This window comes from Schistocerca piceifrons, chromosome 5, assembly GCF_021461385.2.
Source record: "Schistocerca piceifrons isolate TAMUIC-IGC-003096 chromosome 5, iqSchPice1.1, whole genome shotgun sequence".
Taxonomy (NCBI): Eukaryota; Metazoa; Arthropoda; class Insecta; order Orthoptera; family Acrididae; genus Schistocerca; species Schistocerca piceifrons.
In genome coordinates this window covers 475136872-475162039 of record NC_060142.1, presented here as the reverse complement: position 1 = coordinate 475162039, position 25168 = coordinate 475136872, and the positions used below count along the sequence as shown (strand labels likewise).

The following is a 25168-nucleotide window of genomic DNA, read 5'->3' as shown; positions in this document are numbered from 1 at the left end:
TCATATCTCCCATTTCATCTTCATCTACATCCTCTTCCATTTCCATAATATTGTCCTCAAGTACATCGCCCTTGTATAGACCCTCTATATACTCCTTCCACCTTTCTGCTTTCCCTTCTTTGCTTAGAACTGGGTTTCCATCTGAGCTCTTGATATTCATACAAGTCGTTCTCTTATCTCCAAAGGTCTCTTTAATTTTCCTGTAGGCGGTATCTATCTTACCCCTAGTGAGATAGGCCTCTACATCCTTACATTTGTCCTCTAGCCATCCCTGCTTAGCCATTTTGCACTTCCTGTCGATCTCATTTTTGAGACGTTTGTATTCCTTTTTGCCTGTTTCACTTACTGCATTTTTATATTTTCTCCTTTCATCAATTAAATTCAATATTTCTTCTGTTACCCAAGGATTTCTACTAGCCCTCGTCTTTTTACCCACTTGATCCTCTGCTGCCTTCACTACTTCATCCCTCAAAGCTACCCATTCTTCTACTGTATGTATTTCCCCCATTCCTGTCAATTGCTCCCTTATGCTCTCCCTGAATCTCTGTACAACCTCTGGTTCTTTTAGTTTATCCAGGTCCCATCTCCTTAAATTCCCACCTTTTTGCAGTTTCTTCAGTTTTAATCTACAGGTCATAACCAATAGATTGTGGTCAGAGTCCACATCTGCCCCTGGAAATGTCTTACAATTTAAAACCTGGTTCCTAAATCTCTGTCTTACCATTATGTAATCTATCTGATTGAAATCAAGGTTCATCCAATCATATCTTGTGACGCCATTGTTCCAGTATCCATCCCTGGTGACTGATGACAAATGCAAGCCATTGTGCCTGAAGATGTTGGGTTAACAGAGGCACCCGTGTGCAGTGTTAGTGTCCATACCCCGTGGAACCCATATCCCTATGGACTCTCCACTGAGAGACTTGTCTACCACAACCTGTGCTGAACTGGGCCACGATTTGTTGCACAATTGCTCTTCTGTCACTAGTGATGATCTGTCTCATATGCCGCTGATCAAGGTCATTGAGGCAGCTGGATGGCTGGTAGTTTGTCTATTGTTGAAGAACACATCCTCAATCAACCATTCATGATACACCCTGGATGCAGTTGAAAGTGTGAGGCCAAATTCCTGCACCAGTGCCGAAATAGAAATTCCCATCCATCGGGCATCGATTGCCATACCAGTTCGAATGGTGTCGGCTCATGATGACACTGCATGTTACACAAACCACTTCTCATGTCTCTTATACAGCTGCAGTCAGCACAGGGAGGGGATGGGGATGGTCAGGAAGGGAGGGGGGTGCATACAACACACCCAAGCTATCTGTGCCCCACAATCCCATGACATTTGCTAAGTCAGTGTACTGACGAGACAAAAACAAGTGACGTGCATGCTCTATAGAGATTAATGGACATTGCATGCATTAAAGCTGGCTACCACAAGGAGAACAGACTGCAAATATCTACAACATATTTACTGTTAAAAGTTTCAATAACAATGTTCCTTTGTGCTTCATACTTCTATGCAAGTTCAGAGTGGGTTTTGAAAAGCGCTGAGATTTGGATTGAGAGTTGACCAGATGGGCGAGTTGGCTATCTAAAATCACCTCAAATTGCTATGGGCAAGCAATATTATAATGTCAATTTAGTACCCTCGGCTGTAACTGTAGATCAGTTATGAAAATTTTAAAAGTTTTTCAGAACAAATCTATAAACGTGACGGAAAACCAGAAATGACTGCTGATACTACAGTTAGAAATATTTCAATTAAAGGTATTAACTGATGAGTAAATCTTAAGAATCATTAGCTGATGCAGAGGATAGAGAGTTGGTTCGTGGTATTTCTGACTGATCTCCAGTTCAAGTTAGTAATTCTGTGACAGACCCTTATCTGGAAAGCTATGAAATATTATTCTCGTTGGTTTTTGTTGGTTTGTACTGGAAGGATGGCTGTTCATGTGAACTGAGTACCAAGAAGGCTAAGTTATAAATTTTATGCGAGATAGGAGCTACTCTTATGGTTACCAGGTGTGCTGTGTGACTTCTTTAGTAGCAAACTCAACAGATTTACAGTCAAATTGCTATCTCATTACCTGTGGTACTGAGGAATTAAGATTAACAAAGAACACCACTATGTTAATTTACTAGAGTGCTATCTTGAGTTTTCGCATTTATCATAACACAGTAATTGAGTTAGCACTGATAGATGCTAACGCCTGACCTGGAAGAGATTTGAGCTGACTTCTGTAACTGGTAGGATAAAAGACGAATTATATCATATTTTGAGAGCATGAGATAAAGTGTTAAATTATTAAAGAAATCACACTTAGAGAAAAGATAATTGAATAAAATTAATTCTGGTAGTGTGAAAGGACAAATAATTAATTTTTATATCTTTTCACTGACATAAAAGAATCATGTTAGCAATAATAATCGAAAGTTAGAATCAGTGATGCAAAATTTCTGAGTTATTCCTACACTGAGAAACATAAGAAAGATATTTATTAGGTGAAGAGCTACTCAGCATTATGCTTAATTATTACTAGTGGAAAGAAGGGTAGAAAAAGGTAGAGCTCTTGTACATCTGCTTGGTAAAAAAGAGAAGAGAATAATTTCATTTATTAGATACAATTAACAAAATGTATAAATAAATGTAGTAAATAACGTTCGGGCAGACTGCAAATCATTTAGGAGTAAACGAGAGCACACTTTGAGTAGCAGAAGCAATGAGCAGTTGACAGGCATAAACAAGACAATGAAAACTCCCTTGCTTTCGGAAGAAAACATTTGACGAGTGTGTGCCCCCACCCCCCACCCCCACCCCCCCCCTCTCTCTCTCTCTCTCTCTCTCTCTCTCTCTCTCTCTCTCTCTCACACACACACACACACACACACACACACACACACACACACACACACACCTGTGCCACTACACTGTACCAACCTGACACACAATGGCAGGATTGCAGTTCACCAATTGGACTTAGCTGGAGTGGAGTTATATTAGGTGGGGTGGATGGATGGAGATAAGGGTGGGAAATAGAAAGAGGTGTTGGAAATGGGCAGTCAGTGGTTCGTAGGGAGGCAGCAGGTGTGCTGACTAGGAATGCGGGAGGGAAAGGTGCGAGTGCATGGGCTAGGCATGTGATTCACGGGCACTGGAGCTGTCCGGGTGGCACACTGTTAAGATGACATGGAAGTGTGTGTTGGGAGGGGCTGACAAGAAGAGAAAAGGGAAACTGTTGGGTAGAAGGTGTTGGGACAGGAAGTTAGTGGAGACTGAGGCCCAGGGCATAACAGGAACGAAGGATGTGTCACAAGGATCACATCTTTCTACGTAATTCAGAAAAATCTAGTGCTTGAGGGAAGGATCCAGATGGCATGCACTGCAAAACAGCCTTTGTACTCGAGTGTTTTGTTGGGTTGGGTTGTTTGGAGGAAGAGACCAAACAGCGAGGTCATCAGTCTCATCGGATTAGGGAAGGATGGTGAAGGAGGTTGGCCATGCCCTTTCAAAGGAACCATCCCGGCATTTGCCTGGAACAATTTAGGGAAATCACAGAAAACCTAAATCAGGATGGCCGGACACATGATTGAACCGTCGTCCTCCCGAATGCGAGTCCAGTGCGCTAACCACTGCGCCTCCTCACTCGGTGAGTATTTTGTATTCAGTGTGTTGTGCCACTGGGTGGTCAACTCTGTTCTTGTTCACAGTTTGGCAAGGCCAGTATCTTGGTTGACATCTGATTGGTTGTCATGCCAACACAAAAAGGTAAGCTGTGATTGCAATAGAGTTAGTACATGACATAACTGCTTTCACAGGGGACCCAACTTCGATGGGATAGGATAAACCACTGATAGGACTGGAGTAGGAAGTGCTGGATGGATGATGTAACTGGGTCCTCCACAGGGTATGATCCCTGGGCAAAATGTTTGTAGTGGGACTGGCATAGAGGTCAACCAGGGTGTTGTGTAGGTTGGATGGGTGACAGAATAACATTTTAGGATGAGTGGGAAGGATCTTGGGTAGGATGTCCTTCATTTCAGGGCATGATGACAGATGTAGCTCAAACCATGGCAAAATATATGTTTCAGTTGCTTTGGTCCAATTTAATATTAGTTGACATGGGGAGCACTACTTTAAAGCTGATCCTTGGGAGTAGTTGGAGGATTAGGAGTGTTTGAGGATATGGTACGGGATACCTGTGTACTAGGTGAACTAAGTTTGGAGAGGGGCAGAGGGGAGGATAGTGTCCATTGGTGAAAGCCCTTGGGAGACTGTCAGCATACTGGACAAGGCAATTCTTGTCACTGCAGATATGCTAGCCATGAGTGGCCAGACTGTGTAGAAGTTATTTTTTGGTGTGGAAGGGGTGACAGCTGCCAAATGTGGGTACTGTTGATGGTTAGTGGGTTTAATATGTAGAAAGGAGTGGATGGAACCATCAAAGAGGTGGAGGACAAAGTAAAGGAAGGTGGCATGTTGGGCTGAGGAGGACTGCATGTTGAAGTGGTGGATTTATAAAAATATGGTGTCTTGGCCCTGAGCCCAGACCATGTATATATCATCAACGAAACTGAATCATACAAAGAGCTTGTTGCAATAGGCTAGGAAGGTTTCTGCCAGATAGTCCATAAAAAGGGCCAAGGCACTCTATGCTCATTCCCCCACAACCTCAACACTTCTCCTGCCCACTTCACCTGGCCGTTTTAGCCCAACATGCCACCTTCCTGGATGTTGTCCTCCACCTTTCTAATGGCTCTGTCATATTAAACCAACTAACTGCCAAAAGTACTAGCATTTTGACAGCTTTCACCCCTTCCAAAATAAAAAATAATTACCACACAGCCTGGTCACATTTGGATGGCATATCTGTAGTAATGGGAATTCCCTTGCCCAGTATGCTGAAGATCCCATGAGAGCTCTTACAAACAGGCACTTCCCCCCCAGACATAGTCCACGAACAGATTTCCCATGCCATATCTGCACATATTCCCAATCTTCCCATCACCAAGAATCAGCTACAAAGGTGACCCCCCCCACATCACTTAACATCACCTCAGACAGGAGCAACTACACCATTTCCTTCACCAAGGTTACAGTACCTATTACCATGTCCAGAAATGAAGGTCATCCTATGAATGATCCTTCCCATCCCTCCTAAAGTGGTGTTCTGTCATCCACCAAACCTACACATGATCCATCCCTATGCCACTCCCACTCCTGACCCCTTGGAAGAGTGTACTGGGAGGAAAGGATAGGACTGATGAAGAGGGAGACTTTAGCAAGAGGGTATCGGTGCAGGATAAATGAAGTTAGGGTCACGGGGAAGGAGTCTTGGTAGGTGAGGAGCAGGGTCGGGAGGAGATTGAGGCCACGAGAATTATGAGACTGAAGGGTGTGTTGCAAGCTCTCATCAGTGTAATCATAGAACCTGACATTGTGAACCAGTCATTAAAATCAAGCATGTCATGCTCAGCAGTGTATTCTGCTATTGGGTGGACAAATCTGCTCTTGGTCACACTTTGGTGATGGTCATTCATCTGGCATGGGCACGGAAATGAAAAACATCCTACATGCAATCCTTCCCACCCATTCCACATCCCACCCAATCTATGCATTACCCTTGTCCAGCTTTATGCGACACCTACTCCCAAGCTCTTGTCTAGGTGCGAGACCTGTCGATTCACCCACCTGGCACATCCTGCTTCAGATCTGTCACAGGCTTTCCTATCCTATCCTATCAGAGCCAGGGCTACCTGTGAAGGTAGTCATGTCATAACCAACCCTGCTGTGATTTCTGTCCAGCGTTGCGTGTGAGTATAACTACCGATCAGCTGTCCACTCCAATGAATGGCTACCACCAAAATGTGACCGAGATCAGAGATAACTATCTAGTGACAAAATATGCTGCTATACACAACATGCTGAATTTCAATGGCTTTTCTACAACCTCTGTCATTTGGATCGTGTTGCTTAACATCAGATTCTCTGAATCATTAAACAGAGATTCATTCAAAATAGTAATCCTCCTGGCCTCCATCTACACTAAACACTGTATTAGCAAAACTTAGGTGAAGCTGGATGTAAAGATACTCTTTAAGTTAGTTTTTAGTTTACATGTGGCTAATACAGAACTTGTAGGAAAGACTGTAAACAAATACACCAAAAGTAAACTGAGGCAGTTGTGCACCACAATGTGTCCCAACAACAGAGCATTCTTACAAAACAATTAGCACTTTAAGAGGTCTACATCGGCCTGTTCCAACTCAAAGGCTACTCGCAGACAGCCATTTGGTCACAGGAACAGGTGGCAACATGATGACCTATAGCAGTCATCCAGCCAGGCTGCAGCATACATGATCATACTCCACTGGCCTAACAGGGGTGTCTAAACAGCTCGTACATGTGCAGAACACATGCAATACAACCTTCTGACACGTAGCCTACACTACCTGCACCTGCCAATGAGTGCATTGAGGAGCAGACACGGGCATGGTTGCTCCATGGGACAGCAGTGGAACAGTCTATTCTAGATGTTACAACAATCAACAATACACCAATCAGAAAACTATTTGATTTTGAGGATTAAAAGGTTTTGAGAAAAGTTTTCAAGAAAACACAAGTAGAACAATTATTTTGTTACAGCTGTTTCCATAATGTATATCTGTTTTTTCTTTTGAATTTGGAGACACAACAGCATGAGAGCCTAATTCTTAACAGCTTGCATCAGACATAACTACAATGTGTATACATGTTCCAAAATTTAATTTCACTTTTTGCTAATGCATGCTCCTACAGCTGAGTCGGTGAAGGACGATTCCTGGCAGCTCACAGTGCTGTTGGCAGCTTTCAACTGTGAAGCACTAATCTCTGCAGGTAAAAACTGCAGCCGACTACAGACCTGCGATAACACTGAACCATTGCTATAAAGACATGTATAAAATCATGTTATTTTATTGGTTCAGGTAGGCCCATTAGGTGGCCACAGTCAGCCCAATGTAACTGTCACAGATCAACTCACACTGACTTCACTATAGCTAATTCTTTACCAAGCTCATCATTTGAGATTACCAAGCAAAAAAAACATCGTCAGTACCAGAGTTTCTGATCATGGATTTTAATAAACAATTATTACCTATTTACTATTTTTATAAAATCATGTATACAGTAAAAATTGAAAATAAATTTAAGCTTGGACTGTTCATAAACATTATCATATGAGTTACATGACAGTTATGTGCAGGCAAAACTGGCTATGTAAATATCTATTCTTAATTTTGCTAACAAAAGCTTGTGTTAGCTTTATCACCAACGAAGTAAAAAGTCATCACTGTGTTATGATTTGAGTACAATCAGGTCATCCTGAAGCTCCTCATGAAAAATTTATTTGAATACATACTTTCATTCCACAGGTGCACTGACACGGTAAATCTGGTTAAGTGGGTGTTCTTGTAACAAAGGTATTTGTTGTTATTAAAAAAACACGGAGATCATACACAGTCTCACATCATTGCATCTCTAATACAATACGACATGTGCTAAACCTTTTTTCTTAATTCACACTTCATAAATATATTTCATTGTTTCCACGGAAACCATTATAGGTAAATCACAACAAATAAGCACTCATTATTACCATCTGTTTATTGAAATATATTTAAAGACAACACCAACACATGCACACACATGTGTGTGCCCATGTGCACACACACACCTACTACTCAACAGCACTAACCTTCCTTTTCTGCTGATAAATGCGTTTGGCTTCTTCAAGGCTCTTTATTGTGTTCTGATATGTGTCTTCTATAGCTTGTAGTTGTGTTGCCTTTTTGAAAAGTTTGTATTTCTCTGCAGGATCACTGTTGCTCAGAAATGTGCGTGCTGTATCCTGATTCAACACCGATATAGGATTGTTAACCTGAATATTCAGATGACTGACAATACGATCCAATTCCTCCTTTTTTGATGACTTGACTTCCCCTAAACAATCAAACAATCTTAAAAACAAGACCCATTTACAGAGGCGGTGTACATAAATTATCTTAAAATTATGCTCTAGAGATCTAGTTATGAATATGGAAGGTGAAAGTAACTGTAAGCCAATTAATTTTTAAATAACAGAAGACAGGAACATCATAAAAAACATTATGTATGGACAGTAAATCATGGAGAAATATGAAGTTCCTTAAAGACCAACACTAGTTTCATAGAAGATAAAATGGATGGACTGTAAAAAGAATCTATGGAGAAAATAGTCTGACAGCTTGATGAAGAGTAAAAAGCTCCAGTGCTGAACAACTCAGACATGAACACACTACTTACATTTCTTTTCCATATCTCCTATACACACTGCAGTTTCCTCAAGATTAATTACCACAATTTTTGAAAATGTCATGTACAATTACAGTAACAAACCATCAAAATGATGACTTTGTGTCACTGACAAGTAACTGATTCCATTTCACTCAACGTGAGATCAAATTTTACCATATAAAACACTGAAAAACGCAGAACAATCTTAATCTACTAACCTCTTGCTGATCGTATTCTGTAGGTTGACTGTCCTGATACTGCACTTAATGTTCTACATATAATTATCATATTACCATATTCTTCAGGTTTATATGCACGGACACCTTTGTTGTTAATAGTTATTTCAACCGATGCAGTAGTTGCTCCTTTTCTAACAAAGTCTGTAAAAAATAAAAGCAAACTTTCTTAGATGATTGTGGGAAGGAAACTACAAAAATTTTACAGCAAATACAATATGATGAACAGGCTGAGAAGTCATTCATTAATAAAACTACACATATTGCGAGCAACTTTCTTCTCTCCCCACTGCACCTTGCCTTTTTTCTGTTTCTCCCTTTTTGTTATTGAACTATGACAAACACAAGCACCAGAGCTAAGATTCTCAGCTGAACATGTTGTTTTGATTTTATATATGGGTGATGTGAAGGAGTGGTAGTTCATTGGGATTCACGTTAAGGATGTCAATATTTGCTACTCGCCACATAACGGAGATGCTGAGTCGCTGAAAAGCACAACAAAAAGACTGTTGGAAAGTTAGCTGGTGGACAATGAGGTCTTTGTCAAAAGTAGACAACACACACACATGCACACATTCATGCAAATGCAACTCTCACCATGACCACAGTCTCTGGCAGCTGGAGCCAGACTCAACAGCTAACTTTCTGACAGTCTTTTTATTGTGCCTTTCTGCAACTCAGCATCTCTGCTGCATGGTGAGTAGCAACTATCCCTTTCATTTTATTGTTACATTCCATCCTGGATTTTCCATTGTTGGATGTCAATATTTGTAATATTTTATGCAATTTACATGATTTTTCACAGCATACAGAATATTGTGCTCATTTAACATTGCTGTATCCTTTCAGTTACAAGGTTCAGGTACAAGGATGACATGTGTACATGTTGGAGGATTTTAATGTTTGACTTTTGCCAAAGCTCAGTTGTCTGCAGTACACCACTTGATAATGGCCATAAGGCCAAAATTGCAATTCTTCTTCTTCTTGGCTTCCAAGGGACTCAAAACTTATGTGCCAATCTCACAAGCTGCCTCCAAAAGCTTCCATCTTGTGCTACTTCCTGCTAATTACTCACACCGATTCTGTCAAATCTATTAAATACTGTTTTAATTCATTTACTCACGCACTCCTGGTTCTCCCTCTTGGTCCTTTACTATGAAATGACTTCTCCAGGAATATTCTTGAAATCACTTGATTCTCTTAATTCTCATCAGATAGCCTACGCAATGAAGTCTTCTGGAACTTTTTATGCTCACTGTTGTTGCTTATTGTGACAGAATGTGAGTTTGTGTGCTGTCTCTTCTCTTCCAGTTTTTTAATCGTTATCATAGCACAGACCAATGATTTGCCTGTAAACTTTGTTTTGGCTTATGATACAGAATGATTGTGTCGATCTACATGAATGAGATCGGAGTGAGTGAGTGAGTGAGACAATGTTTTTAGCCTCTTGACCCAACACTGGTTTCTTTTAAAATTCACAAGGGTGCTGTTAACTTCAAAGTTGAGTACCCATGCATCCCAAAAACAACAATAATAAACTTTGTTTTCAAATAGTTATAACTAGTGTTCTTCCCTTTTAGTTAAACTCCATATTTATGCTTCATAGGTTAGGAATGGTCTGAGGATTGTGTTATAAACATTCATTTAGTTTTCCTTGTCAGTAGTTTAGGCCCTAATTTTTATCTCATTTTCATTTCTACTTGTCTCTGATTTTGTTCATTTACCACTGCACCCAGAAATATGAACTCTTAAACAAGTTCAAATTTATGTTTGCCAATTATTAGATGTAACTGGTCATTTTGCTATTCCAACATCTTTGAACGATCACGTGTTTTGTTTTCTGATCATCTACTCTTAGGCTAAGCTTGAATACTGCTTCTACGAGCTCCACAAATAACTGTCTAACCTATTTCACATTTTCCAACAAGCACTATACCACCCGCATACGGTAAAACATTTATTTTTTGCAGGGTCCCAACATGTACTAGTTTGAGTTTCCTCTCAACTCTCTCCAAGGCTAACTGAAGAGAAAAGCGGACAGAGAATCTCCCTGTCTTGATCAGTTCTTGTTTTTAAATAGTCAGATTTTATTCCAGTTAGCAAAACTCTGCTTATATTATCATCAATGTTTATTTTACAAGGATTTATAAGTTTAACTGGAAATCCCAAGTCCATCACAAGAATCCACAGGCTTTACCTGCGGATGGAGTCAAAAGCTTTCATTAAGTCACTGAACAAGTAATGTATTCATTTTTGTTTACATTCTCAATAATGTTTCATATGCTGTTTTGATTGTAAATATACTGTCAGTAGCAGAACTAGTTTTGCAAAAGCCATTTTGATAATCACTGATTATATTTTCAGCGTATGGTTTCATGCAGTTCAGCAATAAACAGGATACAGTTTTATAGGCAATGTTTACTAATGATATTACCCTATTGTTCCTGTAGTCTTCCTTGTCTCCTTTTTTACATATCAGAACCATTAATGATTCTTTCCACCCTCACTATAGCCAACATATTCTTCTGGTGACAAACTGCATTTATTGCTCTGCCTCAGCTGCACATTTTTCATTAGATTACATACTTCGATCACTCTGGATCATCTTCAGATCAAAGAATAAGCAACCCCTCAACTCTACTCAGAACAACATGCCAGAATACTCTGACACAACTGCTGTGATCTGAAGATGATCCTAAGTAGCTGAAGCACATAATATAATTAAAAACGTACAACTGAGATGGAACAATAACTGTGAATTATCTTTCCATTCCGTTGGCGTGGACTCAGTTTTCCAGATTACCTACACGAGGTGAAGCAAACATCTGTGCAGTGCTTCTTCTCCATGTTTTGGTATCTCAGCTGGAATACCATCACTCCCAATTGCCATGCCAATTTTTAGGTGTTTGAAACTTCTTAGCACACCTTCGTATGTCAGTTCTGGATTATGGTCATTTTAGGGCTGCTGCTGGAATTTGTAATTGGTAAATCTGATTCAGAATATTTCAATAGACTGTCAAAATATTTCTTGCTTGTTGATAAGACAATAACCATACTGCCATTTTTATCCTTCATCACCTTAGACTTGTAACTGAAACCTCTTTTAATTTCATTGACTGCCACACATTTCCTGAATGTTGTTACATTGATGTTATTCATTAATAGATTCCATCTGTTGTTTTAAATATGGTTTAGATTCCATCTGTTGTTTTAGGTATGGTTTATTTTTCCTACTATTTATTTTACTGGCCTGCTTTTATGCCTGCCAATCATTAAGTTCTATTTTAGGATTTTTATGAACTTGCAACCATTTCTAGCATAATTTCATAGCCTTGTCTTCACCTTCCTCACATTCCTCATCAAATCATTTCTCCCTGCCTTGTTTTACTGCCTGAAGGCTATTACTTGCTGCTGTAAGGATAACTTCTTTCATTCTATTCCAGTGCACATTGCTGTTCATTTCATGACTTTCTCCCACCCTACTCAGAACCTCAAATCAATTTGAAATTTCAAACTTTGTATTTTAGTATCTCTTCTGTTCCTATTACATTTTCCAGATCAAATTTGGCCACATTTCCATGTCTAATTTTCATTTTAGGTACTGCCTACTAACCTGATTCTATAGAAATTCTTCCAATCCATATGTGGCATACAGCAAACCAGTGCTTAACAGTATTGGTTAAAAACGGTCTTGATTGCAATTTTAGTTTATTTTTCAACTACACGTTTCGCCTTATTTAGGCATCTACAGGTTGATCTTACTTTGGTATTTCTTACAACGATCCTTTAGAGAGTGTAGCCAAAGGACATCGTCAAATACATCAGACCAACATTGCATTCGTTAAACTCCGTAAAAACTTTTCTAGATGGACACGAGTGACTCCAAGACCTGTATAACGCGTTCCTGTTCACAGGATTCTCATTGTACTTGTTTAACTAGACTGTTTTCTGACCCCATTTCCACTCCTCGGAATGATTGTACATCTATTATTGCCTTTCTATGTCTGTTATCTATGAGAACATGACCAACTTGATTTACTGTTTCCTTATCATTTGAATTCCATGTTTCTTTACGTAACATGTCATTACTTTTCTGATGTAAATTATCATTCGAACAGAACGTTTGACAACATTCTGTTTTCCAAAATTTGCATTAAAATCCCCCAGTACTTTTCCACTAACATCCACTGTTACTATCCTGATATTGTGTTTTGGTATTTTGTTCCATAAGTCTGACAGGTTTTCAAAGAAATTGGAATTGTGAAAATGAAAACTCTCTAGTCAATGGTGAATATAATGTCTTTTAAATAATTCTACATGACTGTGAACCCCACCCATGAGAAGTTAATCACTTCTGGATCCAAAATGTGACGTACTAAGTTGTTTCTACTTGAATGGGAGAGTACTTTGGAGTACATAACTTTTTCAAATATTTTGAAAAAAGGCATTAGTAAAGAAACCGGACAATAATTATTTAAAACTTTCTTGTCATATTTATCATAAAGAGCAAAGAAGTTTAACAACTGCATATTTTAATCTGTCAGGAAAAATTCCCTGGATCACAGATACCACTCATATATCACTAAGGACATTACATCACCTTTCAGAATTCTGTTCGAAATTCCTTCGATATCACATGAGCTTTAGTTTTTCATAATTTTTATAACTGCATTAATTTCAGTGAAAGCTGTCGGTCGCTACTTCTATTTGCTTAGTTTTTTGGAATGAAATTTGTAACACACTCATTTGCTCCTTCACCTGAACCATTTAATACTATTTTTGCTGCTACACTTATAAAGTGATTGTTAAAAATGCTTACAACCTAAGAATCATCCGTCAGAGCACTGTCATTTAGTGTAATTGTTAACATTGTCACTTAGTTTAACTGATATGGTATCTTGCGCATTGACTGGATGCTCAGTCTCCTGTTTTACTATACCCTCTATTGTTCTAATCTTATTCTACATCTACATTTATACTCCACAAGCCACCCAGCGGTGTGTGGCGGAGGGCACTTTATGTGCCACTGTCTTTACCTCCCTTTCCTGTTACAGTCGCGTATGGTTTGCGGGAAGAACGACTGTCGGAAAGCCTCCGCGCATGCTCGAATCTCTCTAATTTTACATTCGTGATCTCCTCAGGAGGTATAAGTAGGGGGAAGCAATATATTCGATACCTCATCCAGAAACGCACCCTCTCGAAACCTGGACAGCAAGCTACACTGCGTTGCAGAGCACCTCTCTTGCAGAGTCTGCCACTTGAGTTTGCTAAAAATTTCCTTAACACTATCACGCTTACCAAATAACCCAGTGACGAAATGTGTCGCTCTTCTTTGGATCTTCTCTATCTCCTCTGTCAACCCGACTTGGTACGGATCCCACACTGATGAGCAATACTCAAGTATAGGTCGAACGAGTGTTTTGTAAGCCACCTCCTTTGTTGATGGACTACATTTTCTAAGGATTCTCCCAATGAATCTCAACCTCGCACCCGCCTTACCAACAATTAATTTTATATGATCATTCCACTTCATATCATTCCATACGCATACTCCCAGATATTTTACAGAATTAACTGCTACCAGTGTTTGTTCTGCTATCATATAATCATACAATAAAGGATCCTTCTTTCTATGTATTCGCAGCACATTTATCTATGTTAAGGGTCAGTTGCCACTCGCTGCACCAAGTGTCTATCCGCTGCAGATCTTCCTGCATTACGCTGCAATTTTCTAATGCTGTAACTTCTCTGTATACTACAGCATCATTCGCGAAAAGCCGCATGGAACTTCCGACACTATCTACTAGGTCATTTACATATATTGTGAAAAGCAATGGTCCCTGTGGCACGCCAGAGGTTACTTTAATGTCTGTAGACGTCTCTCCATTGAGGACAACATGCTGTGTTCTGTTTGTTAAAAACTCTTCAATCCAGCCACACAGCTAGTCTGATATTCCGTAGGCTATTACTTTGTTTATCAGACGACAGTGCAGAACTGTATTGAATGCCTTCCGGAAGTCAAGGAAAATGGCATCTACCTGGGAGCCTGTATCTAATATTTTCTGGGTCTCATGAACGAATAAAGCGAGTTGGGTCTCACACGATCGCTGTTTCCGGAATCCATGTTGATTCCTACAGAGTACATTTTGGGTTTCTAGAAATGGTATGATACGGGAGCAAAAAACATGTTCTAAAATTCTACAACAGATCGATGTCAGAGATATAGGCCTATAGTTTTGCGCATCTGCTTGAGGACCCTTCTTGAAAACTGGAACTACCTGTGCTCTTTCCCAATCATTTGGAACCTTCCATTCCTCTAGAGACTTGCGGTACACGGCTGTTAGAAGGGGGGCAAGTTCTATCGCGTACTCTGGGTTGAATCGAATTGGTATCCCGTCAGGTCCAGTGGACTTTCCTCTGTTGAGTGATTTCAGTTGCTTTTCTATTCCTTGGACACTTATTTCAATGTCAGCCATTTTTTCGTTCATGCGAGGATTTAGGGAAGGAACCGCAGTGCGGTCTTCCTCTGTGAAACAGCTTTGGAAAAAGGTGTTTAGTATTTCAGCTTTACACATGTCATCCTCTGTTTCAATGCCATTATCGTCCCAGAGTGTCTGGATATGCTGTTTCGATCCACTTACTGATTTAACGTAAGACCAGAACTTCCTAGGATTTTCTGTCAAGTCGGTACATAGAATTTTACTTTCAAATTCATTGAACGCTTCACGCATAGCCCTCCTTATGCTAACCTTGACATTCTTTAGTTTCCGTTTGTCTGAGAGGTTTTGGCTGTGTTTAAATTTGCAGTGAAACTCTCTTTGCTTTTGCAGTAGTTTCCTAAGTTTATTGTTGAACCATGGTGGGTTTTTCCCATCCCTCACAGTTTTACTCGGCACGTACCTGTCTAAAACGCATTTTACGATTGCCTTGAACTTTTTCCATAAACACTCAACATTGTCAGTGTCGGAACAGAAATTTTCGTTTTGATCTGTTAGGCAGTCTGAAATCTGCCTCCTATTACTCTTGCTAAACAGATGAACCTTCCTCCCTTTTTTTATATTCTTATTTACTTCCATATTCAGGAATGCTGCAACGGCCTTATGATCACTGATTCCCTGTTCTGCGCTTACAGATTCGAAAAGTTCAGGTCTGTTTGTTATCAGTAGGTCCAAGATGTTATCTCCACAAGTCGGTTCTCTGTTTAGTTGCTCGAGGTAATTTTCGGATAGTGACTTACTTTTGAGTTAATTCCTTTGGCCCCTATGCGGGCATAGGGCATCCAGGAGAACTCGCCATCCGTCTCTATCTTTGGCCATTTGCCTCAATTCTGCCCAGGTCTTGCCAACTCTTTTTGCTTCCCCTTCCATTGCCCTCTTCCATGTGCCCCTTGGTCTTCCTCTCTTCCTTGTTCCCTGGGGATTCCATTCCAATGCTTTTATCTCGATGGCTCCATCTGGTTTTCTCAAGGTGTGCCCCAACCAGCCCCACTTTCTCTCTCGTATCTGGTCTTCTATAGGTATCTGGTTTGTTATTCGCCAGAGCTCCTCATTACATATTTTTTCTGGCCACCAGATATTCATGATGCGTCGAAGACATCTATATATGAAGCTTTGTAACTGGGTTGTTATCTTTTTATCCATTTTCCAGCTTTCACTGGCGTACAGAAGGACAGCCTTCACATTTGTATTAAAAATACGGATTTTTGTTTTGTATGTGATATTTCTATTTTTCCATATTGGATACAATTATATGAAGGCAGCAATTGCCTTTTTAATGCGGTTTTTCATGTCATCTCCAGCTCCACCATCTTCCGCCACTATACTACCCAGATACAGGAATGAGTTGACAGTCTCCACTCGCTGCTCACCTATTAACAGGGGCACCTCCATGTTACCTGAATTTACTCTCATTTCCTTTGTTTTGCCTGTATTTATCTTGAGGCCAGCAGTCTCTGCTTCTTCTTTCAGCAAGTTTAATTTAGCTTGCATATCAGTCAGCCTTGGAGCTAATAAAACTATGTCGTCTGCAAAATCCAAATCCTCCAGACATTCGTGTATCCCCCACTGGATTCCTCGTCTCCTGCCTGCTGTGACTCTTCTCATAACAGAGTCTAGAATGAGTAGAAAAAGTGTTGGTGACAAAGTGCAACCCTGCCGGACTCCAGTTGTTACTTTTATGGGCTCTGTCATATTTCCCTTGTGGAGTATGCAGCATTCGTAGCCATCATATAGATCTTTTATGATGTTTAAGATCTTCTGTGGTATGCCATACTTCCACAACACCTGCCAGAGCACTTTATGTTTCACGGAATCGAAGGCCTTTTGAAAATCAATGAATGCCAGGTACATGGTTGCTTGGAATTCATTGCTTTGCTCTAAGATGATCCTAAGAGTGTTAATAAGATCAACACAGCTGTGTTGTGCCCTAAAACCGGCCTGTTCTTTACGCAGTCGCTTTTCAAGGGATTCTTTAATTCTGTTTAAAATAATTCTGGTGAGGACCTTACTGGGCACTGACAACAATGTAATACCACACCAGTTGTTACAGTCTGACAAATTTCCCTTTTTTGAGAGCTTTACCACCAAGCCATTTTTCCACTCCTTTGGAGATTTCTCTTCAAGCCAAATATGCTTCAGCAAAAGATGGAGCATTTTAACAGTACTTTCAATATCAGCTTTTAAGAGCTCCGGTGCTATGTTGTCTAGGCCTGGAGCCTTTGTATTTTTTAGTGTTTTCAAGGCAATCCTAATTTCGTCCAATGTGGGGCAATGCAAATTTATATCTTGGCCTTCTTCGACTTCCTCTGGAACATCTCTTACTTGTTTCTCTTGGTTGTCTTCACAATTTAACAGTTCCCTGAAGTGCTCCTCCCATCTCTGTAGCTGTGCCTGTTGAGTTGTAAGCATCACACCATTCTTGTTCTTAACTGGTCCTTCATGTCTGAAGTTCTTCATTGACAACCGTTTGGTAATGTTGTAGAGGTCTTTCATATTGCCTTGTCTTGCTGCCTCTTCTGCTAATTTTGCTTGCTCATCTATCCATTTCCTTTTATCTCGACGTAGCAATGTTTTCACTTTTTTGTTCGCCTCCATGTATTCTTTATGCGCTTCGCTCTTCTGCGCTCTTGTCTTACAAAAATTTAACTTAAGTTTTAGTTCTTTCCTGTGGCTGATTTCATTCCACGTAGCATCAGAGATCCATTCCTTCCTTTGATGAGCCCTAAATCCTAGGATTTTTTCTCCCACATCTAAATAACTGTTCTTGATTTTTTGCCAGCATGTTTCAATTCCCTCTTCCATAAAGTTTTCTTCAGAGAGGACCTGGAATCTGTTTTGTAGTTCTATGGCAAATGTTTCTTTGATCTGTTGGTATTTTAATCTTGCCACCTCTATTTTCTTGCACCTATGATTGAGCTTGGTTCTATTTGCCACTATCTTCAGTCTGAATTCTGCCAAAACTAGGTGGTGGTCACTTCCAAGGTCTGCCCCTCTTCTATTTCCGACATCTAACAGAGAGTGTCGGAACTTGCGGCTTATGACTATGTGGTCTATTTGATTTTCGGTAATGTGGTCTGGAGAAACCCATGTTATCTTATGGCAGTTACGATATGGAAACAATGTGCCTCCAATGACTAGGTCATGTTCAGCGCATGTATCTATCAACAGTTCACCATTTACATTCCTGATCCCCATGCCATGCACGCCCATAATATGTTCAAGCCCTTCACTTTCTGAACCAACTTTTGCGTTCAAGTCACCCATTAAAATTTTTATGTCCCTAGAATTTATTTGTCTAAGAACTCCGTTAAGCTCTGTATAAAATGCATCTTTTAATTCTCCTTTAGCTATTTCAGTAGGTGCATAGCATTGAATTACAGTGACATATCGCACATTTGTTTTAAAGCGTGCAATTATTATCCGTTCTGAGACTGGTTTCCACTCCAGTAAGCTCTTCTTGCTGCTTTTAGATAGTAAGAGCCCTACACCATTCCTGTGCACCGCTTCCTCACCTGTCTGACCCGCATACAGCAACACTCCACCATTTTGTGTTTGGAATTCCCAAGATTCTGGCCACCTTACTTCACTTAGTCCCAATATATCTAGTTGATAGTTCTCCATCTCTTTTTCAACTTGTCTTAGCCTCCCTGCCTCTCTCAACGTCCTTACATTACAAAAACCGATACGGGTTTTCCTTTTCAGGCCAAAGATCATATCCTTAAGATCCATCCGGCTGTTTCTCCTTTTAGTTTCTGTGATATGTGTTTTTTGATGGTGCGGGTTATCAGCCCACAGCCCCCGAGTGTCCTGGTGGGGCTGCCACCTCATGGCCTGGACACCTACCAAGGATTTATTTCAGGGCCTTACCCCTTAGATAGCTTGTCTTCACCACGACTACAGAACGCTATCCATCCCTTCGTAGTAAAGCCTATGAGCATCAACGTTGTCCTGGTTTCCAAGGATCTTCCGCTGCCCACATTAGGGGACTGTGTCTGCTGCCACACAATCACAAGGAGGAAAAGGAAAGGAGGGGAATGTATAGGACAGAACAGAACAGAATAGGACAGGACACTAGACGGGACGTAGTGAGACACCTGTCCGGCTTGGGAGGCCCTGCCGGTAGTTACACCACTGCCGGCATAGCCCTCCACTTCATTGGATCACACAAACCCCCTAGCCCACACGGACAGTGTGGCACGCCAGAGGTTATTTTAACGACTGTAGACGTCTCTCCATTGAGAACAACATGCTGTGTTTTGTTTGTTAAAAACTCTTCAATCCAGCCACACAGCTGGTCTGATATTCCGTAGGCTCTTACTTTGTTTATCAGACGACAGTGCGGAACTGTATTGAATGCCCTCCGGAAGTCAAGGAAAATGGCATCTACCTGGGAGCCTGTATCTAATATTTTCTGGGTCTCATGAACAAATAAAGCGAGTTGGGTCTCACACGATCGCTGTTTCCGGAATCCATGTTGATTCCTACAGAGTACATTTTGGGTTTCTAGAAATGGTATGATACGGGAGCAAAAAACATGTTCTAAAATTCTACAACAGATCGATGTCAGAGATATAGGCCTATAGTTTTGCGCATCTGCTTGAGGACCCTTCTTGAAAACTGGAACTACCTGTGCTCTTTTCCAATCATTTGGAACCTTCCATTCCTCTAGAGACTTGCGGTACACGGCTGTTAGAAGGGGGGCAAGTTCTATCGCGTACTCTGGGTTGAATCGAATTGGTATCCCGTCAGGTCCAGTGGACTTTCCTCTGTTGAGTGATTTCAGTTGCTTTTCTATTCCTTGGACACTTATTTCAATGTCAGCCATTTTTTCGTTCATGCGAGGATTTAGGGAAGGAACCGCAGTGCGGTCTTCCTCTGTGAAACAGCTTTGGAAAAAGGTGTTTAGTATTTCAGCTTTACATGTGTCATCCTCTGTTTCAATGCCATTATCATCCCAGAGTGTCTGGATATGCTGTTTCGATCCACTTACTGATTTAACATAAGACCAGAACTTTCTAGGATTTTCTGTCATGTCGGTACATAGAATTTTACTTTCAAATTCACTGAACGCTTCAAGCATAGCCCTCCTTATGCTAACCTTGACATTGTTTAGTTTCCGCTTGTCTGAGAGGTTTTGGCCGTGTTTAAATTTGCAGTGAAACTCTCTTTGCTTTTGCAGTAGTTTCCTAAGTTTATTGTTGAACCATGGTGGGTTTTTCCCATCCCTCACAGTTTTACTCGGCACGTACCTGTCTAAAACGCATTTTACGATTGCCTTGAACTTTTTCCATAAACACTCAACATTGTCAGTGTTGGAACAGAAATTTTCGTTTTGATCTGTTAGGCAGTCTGAAATCTGCCTCCTATTACTCTTGCTAAACAGATGAACCTTCCTCCCTTTTTTTATATTCTTATTTACTTCCATATTCAGGAATGCTGCAACGGCCTTATGATCACCGATTCCCTGTCCAATTCGACACAAAATTTAAACGGTTATTAAAATATGAGACTGCCTAGTAAATGCAGTAATGCTGCTACTTGCGCACTGCTGACACACTGCTCGGCGGCAGAAGGCTAACTGTACTGTCAGTAATGTACAAAGACTATTTGAAAGAAATAAACAAATGACAGACGACTATGCGACTTTACACATCACAGATATTAAAATGCAAATCTGCCCATGCTAATTACGAATCTACACAATGATTTGATGGATTTAACTAAACAAGTGCACTAAGAACACTCAAACAAATTTTCAACTTGACTACTACACTTATATGAATGTTAAATAAGCCACTTGCTGCTACTTGCGCACTGCTGACACACTGCTCGGAGGCAGAAGGCTAACTGTACTGTCAGTAATGTACAAAGACTATTTGAAAGAAATAAACAAATGACAGACGACTACGTGACTTTACACGTCACAGATATTAAAATGCAAATCGGCCACTGCTAAATACGAAACTACACAATGATTTGACAGATTTAACTAAACAAGTCCGCTAAGAACACTCAAACAAATTATCAACTTGACTACAACACTTATATGAACGCTAAATAAGCCACTTGCTGCTACTTGTGTTGCTACTGTATTGCTAACGTCTGTCAGGATGTGCATATTTCTGGACATTTTAATAATTTTCTTTAAAATATAACAGTATTTTTTTGTAGAATGCAAGTAACAACAGTGCTTGGCTTATAATGGCCACTATATAAATTCTTCTTTTTCTCCTACATGAAATTTTAATCCCTTCAGTTATACATGGCTTACTCACTTCCTTAACTAATTTTCAAAAAAAATGACACAAATTTACTATGTACCATACTGAATTTCATATAACATCTCTTTCTATATGTATCTCATTCCATACTACCTCTTTTAACTTAACAGTGTACCCTATTCTCACTGCTTTGTATGAACATGCCTCAGAGCTGTAAGTTGCTAAGATGGTCCATTGACACTCTCATACACATTAACTGTTCCAACCAGAGCACTGCCCATAAAAACATTATCAGTCAGGTTCCAGCTATACTGTTGCATGTGAGGTGGAAATTTGTCACTGAAATCAGACTGAAACAGGCAAATAATGATTCAAGTTCATTTTTCCTGTCAGAATCTTTTAATAAATTCACACTGAAATCTGCACAAACTACCAAATGTTTCTCCTTGTCTGATAGGTAGCTCAAGAATACATTTAGCTTTCTCATAAATAGCTGAAAGTTTCCTGGAAAGGATCTGTAGAATGTTACAATTACAAAACAAATATTCTGCAGTAACAACTCACAAGCACATGATTCTAGGTTCAGCCCTACACAAAAACTTGTTTTTACAAATATTTTTGACTTTGTCTCCACCTTTCTCATGTCGTAACTCTTCCTTTTTCCATGTTCGCTCTTTACGAAAATGATGCTAGTCTATAATCTCTTATGTTTAACATTTCTATCCCAGTGATCATAGGTGTTCATAGAGACAGAGTACATTTAACACTTCTGTATTTTCCACATCGTCTAGGGCACAGGAGCTCATCAAACTCTTTTTTCAACCTCCTAACGTTCTGATGAAACACATTAATTGTACTGATCGAAAAACTGTTACATGTTACACGGTCCTGTTCTGTTCTAATTTCCTCTCAAAACTGTCTTTCTATAACCATTTTACTCAACCATCCTTTGCCATTTCTGATAGAGTTACAATGTCATTGACAAACTTCCCTTCCTATTTGGTTTCCTTTGGTGTTTGCTCCAGGTACAGATTGAATAACAAGAGGGACATGCTGCAGACTTCATTTACCTCATTATTGTTCTGAATACAAAACACTCCTTCTTTTACAGACACACTAAGTTTCTTTTGAAAGCTAAGAACTTGAGCTGGAAGAGAAGCTTAACACAATGCGTTCAACTTATTCATTTACTGGTACATTGATAGTGTTCCTTCAAGATGAAACTACATGATGTGGAAGGAGCTAAGTCTGAAATTAAGAAACAACAGTTGCAGACTGTATTAAATACAATAGCATGGGTAATCAATTATAAAGATTTTGCTACTACACTCCATCTGCACTCAAAAAACTACAAACAATTATAATAAATTGGCAGAAAGGCAATTACTTTGTACAAAGCTGCTTAACCTGCTCAGTTAAAATGCTTTATATGTATTTCCATGTATGCAGATGTTTGGTGAATCTTAAACAGTCTATACCACTTTATCTGGTAAAGTATATTTTTGTTTTGCTTTGACATCACCGTAGAAATCCAGGCTGATGACATTTTATCCCTCTGCTGCCTTCAGAAAGACAGTCAAATTTGCCACTGGATAATAATGATGATGACATTTGGTTTGTGGGGCGCTCAACTGCGCAGTCATCAGTGCCGTACGAAGTCCAAATTTTTTTCACAGTCCAATTTTATTTTATTTTATTTTATTTTTTTTTCGCAGTCCAATCTAGCCACTGTCACAAATGATGAGGATGATGATGAAATGATGAGGACAACACAAACACCCACTCCCCGGGCAGAGAAAATCCCCAACCAGGCAAGGAATTGAACCCCGGACTCTGTGATCCAGAGGTAGCAATGCTAGCCACTAGAGCACGGGCTGGGGACACCATTGGATAATAATGTTTATCTTCATACATTAATTACCACAAATCATAACGTATATTTATAGCTATACCCCACAACACACCATAATGCAGAGGGTGCTTCTGCTACCACTATGTACTGGGCCCTTTCCTGATTGTCAGCAAACCTCTCTATTACTTTTAATTTCTTGGATTTTCTAACTGTGGTCATTTCACAATACAAATGTGAGAGCAAGAAATATGTTGTCCGACACTTCCCAGAACATACTCTCTCCCAATTTCAATAGCAAGCCTCTCCATGACGCACACCACCTCTTCTAGTGTCTGCCACCTGAGTTTGTTGTGTGTCTCTGAAATGCTCTCGCACTGATTAAACAATCCTGTGATGAAACTTGCTGTTCTTTACTGGATCTCATCTAAGCCACTTCTTTTACAGTTGAGTTACATTTCCGTAACATTCTTCCTACGAATATCAGTCTGGTGGCTGCTTTACCCACTGTTAGTTTTATGTGGGCATTCCTGTTTAAGTCATTCTGGATGGCTAATCCTTGGTATTTTATGTTAGATACACTTTTCAGTTGTCTTTCACCAATAGTGTACTCACACAATAGTGGATTTCTTCACCTATTTATGTGTAATATGCAACCTTCATTTACATTCAGGGTCAATTGCCAGTCTCTGCAACAATCATCAATCCTCTGCTGGTCTTCCTGCAGTTCACTCCCATCTCCTGGTATTGCTATCTTCTTACAGACAACAATGACATCTACAAGGAGCCTCAAGAAGCTTCCAACGTTATCAACCAGGTCATTTACATATACTGCAAAGAGTAACAGTCCATCATATTTCATTGCAATACTCCACAAATTACCTTTGATTTTGTTCTGTTGAGAGTAACATATTGAGTTCTGCCTGTAAAGAATCCTGAACTCTGTCACAAATCTGATACGATTATCTGTAAGCTGATAAATGATAATGTGGAAATGTATCAAATACCCTCCCAAGTCAAGGAAAATGCCATCAACCTGGACGTCAATGTCTATGGCACTCTGGATCTCATGAACGAACAGAACGAGCATTGTTTCGCAAGATCTCTAGGGAATCCACACTGATTTTTAGAGAGACTATTTTTGATCTCTAAAAACATCATTAATACATGAGTGTAAAACATACCATAATTCTACAACAGATCAACATCAGTACCTCCTCAGGCGACACCACCTTAACATAGCACTATCCGTGCAAGTGAGGAGGTTTGCGCGCTCTGGATCCGGAGGGCTATGCCGGCAATATCGTAGCTACCACCCATGCCAGACAGGCCAAAGGTCCCACAACGACCTATCATTAACCTGTCTTCTATCCTGTCCTATACTAAACCTCTCCTTTTTCTTTACCATTATCAACCCTTGTCATGGATAAGGCAAAGTCCTTAACGGCAGCTACGATGGAAGCTTTGGTATGGCGCAGCTGGCGGAGGAGGCACCCTTTCCCTCCTACGGGCAAATGAGGAGTGGAACCACTGCCTTGTGGTGCAGAGGGATCTTCAAAGGCTGAGGGAGTAAAACCTGAAAGAAAATCCTCAGATGTGTTAGGCTTAGCAGGCCAGCAGATGAGAAAAAAATGTTATTGCTTTCAATAAAAGAACATGCCTCAGATTAAGAATACCTAATGTAGACAGCACTTCTTGTACCCCTGGAATGAATGACGGCTCTTCTCAGCCTGAAGAAAAACCAAGGAATGCAAGAAGATACACTAAACAAGAACAGAGAACTAGAACCCAACAAAAAGACAAAAACAAGTTGAGAGTGGGAACATTAAATGTAATAGCCTTGACATGAAAGACTGAAGAGATTGTAGACATGATGGAGAGGAAAAAGATTCATATCCTTGGATTTTTTAGTGAGACCAAGTGGTAGGAAAAAACTCTAAATTGCTGAGAGGTTACGTACAAATTATACTGGCAGGGTCACGATAAAGGGGCAAAAAATGGAGTGGGGTTTGTGTTTCGCAAAAACATTGAGCCAGTTACAGATGTGA

General features: G+C 40.1%; 1 protein-coding gene across 2 annotated transcripts in view; it reads right to left on the bottom strand.

Moving 5' to 3' along the window:
• The window catches only part of LOC124798288 (structural maintenance of chromosomes protein 6), a 218138-nt gene that overhangs the window by 135498 nt on the left and 57472 nt on the right, over window positions 1-25168 (bottom strand). For both annotated transcript variants that reach the window (XM_047261615.1, XM_047261614.1), the window contains 2 exons: window positions 8536-8697; window positions 7740-7984 (listed from right to left, as the gene is read on the bottom strand). In XM_047261615.1, the coding sequence (XP_047117571.1) occupies window positions 7740-7984; window positions 8536-8697 (407 nt within the window). The remainder of the gene's footprint in view (window positions 1-7739; window positions 7985-8535; window positions 8698-25168) is intronic.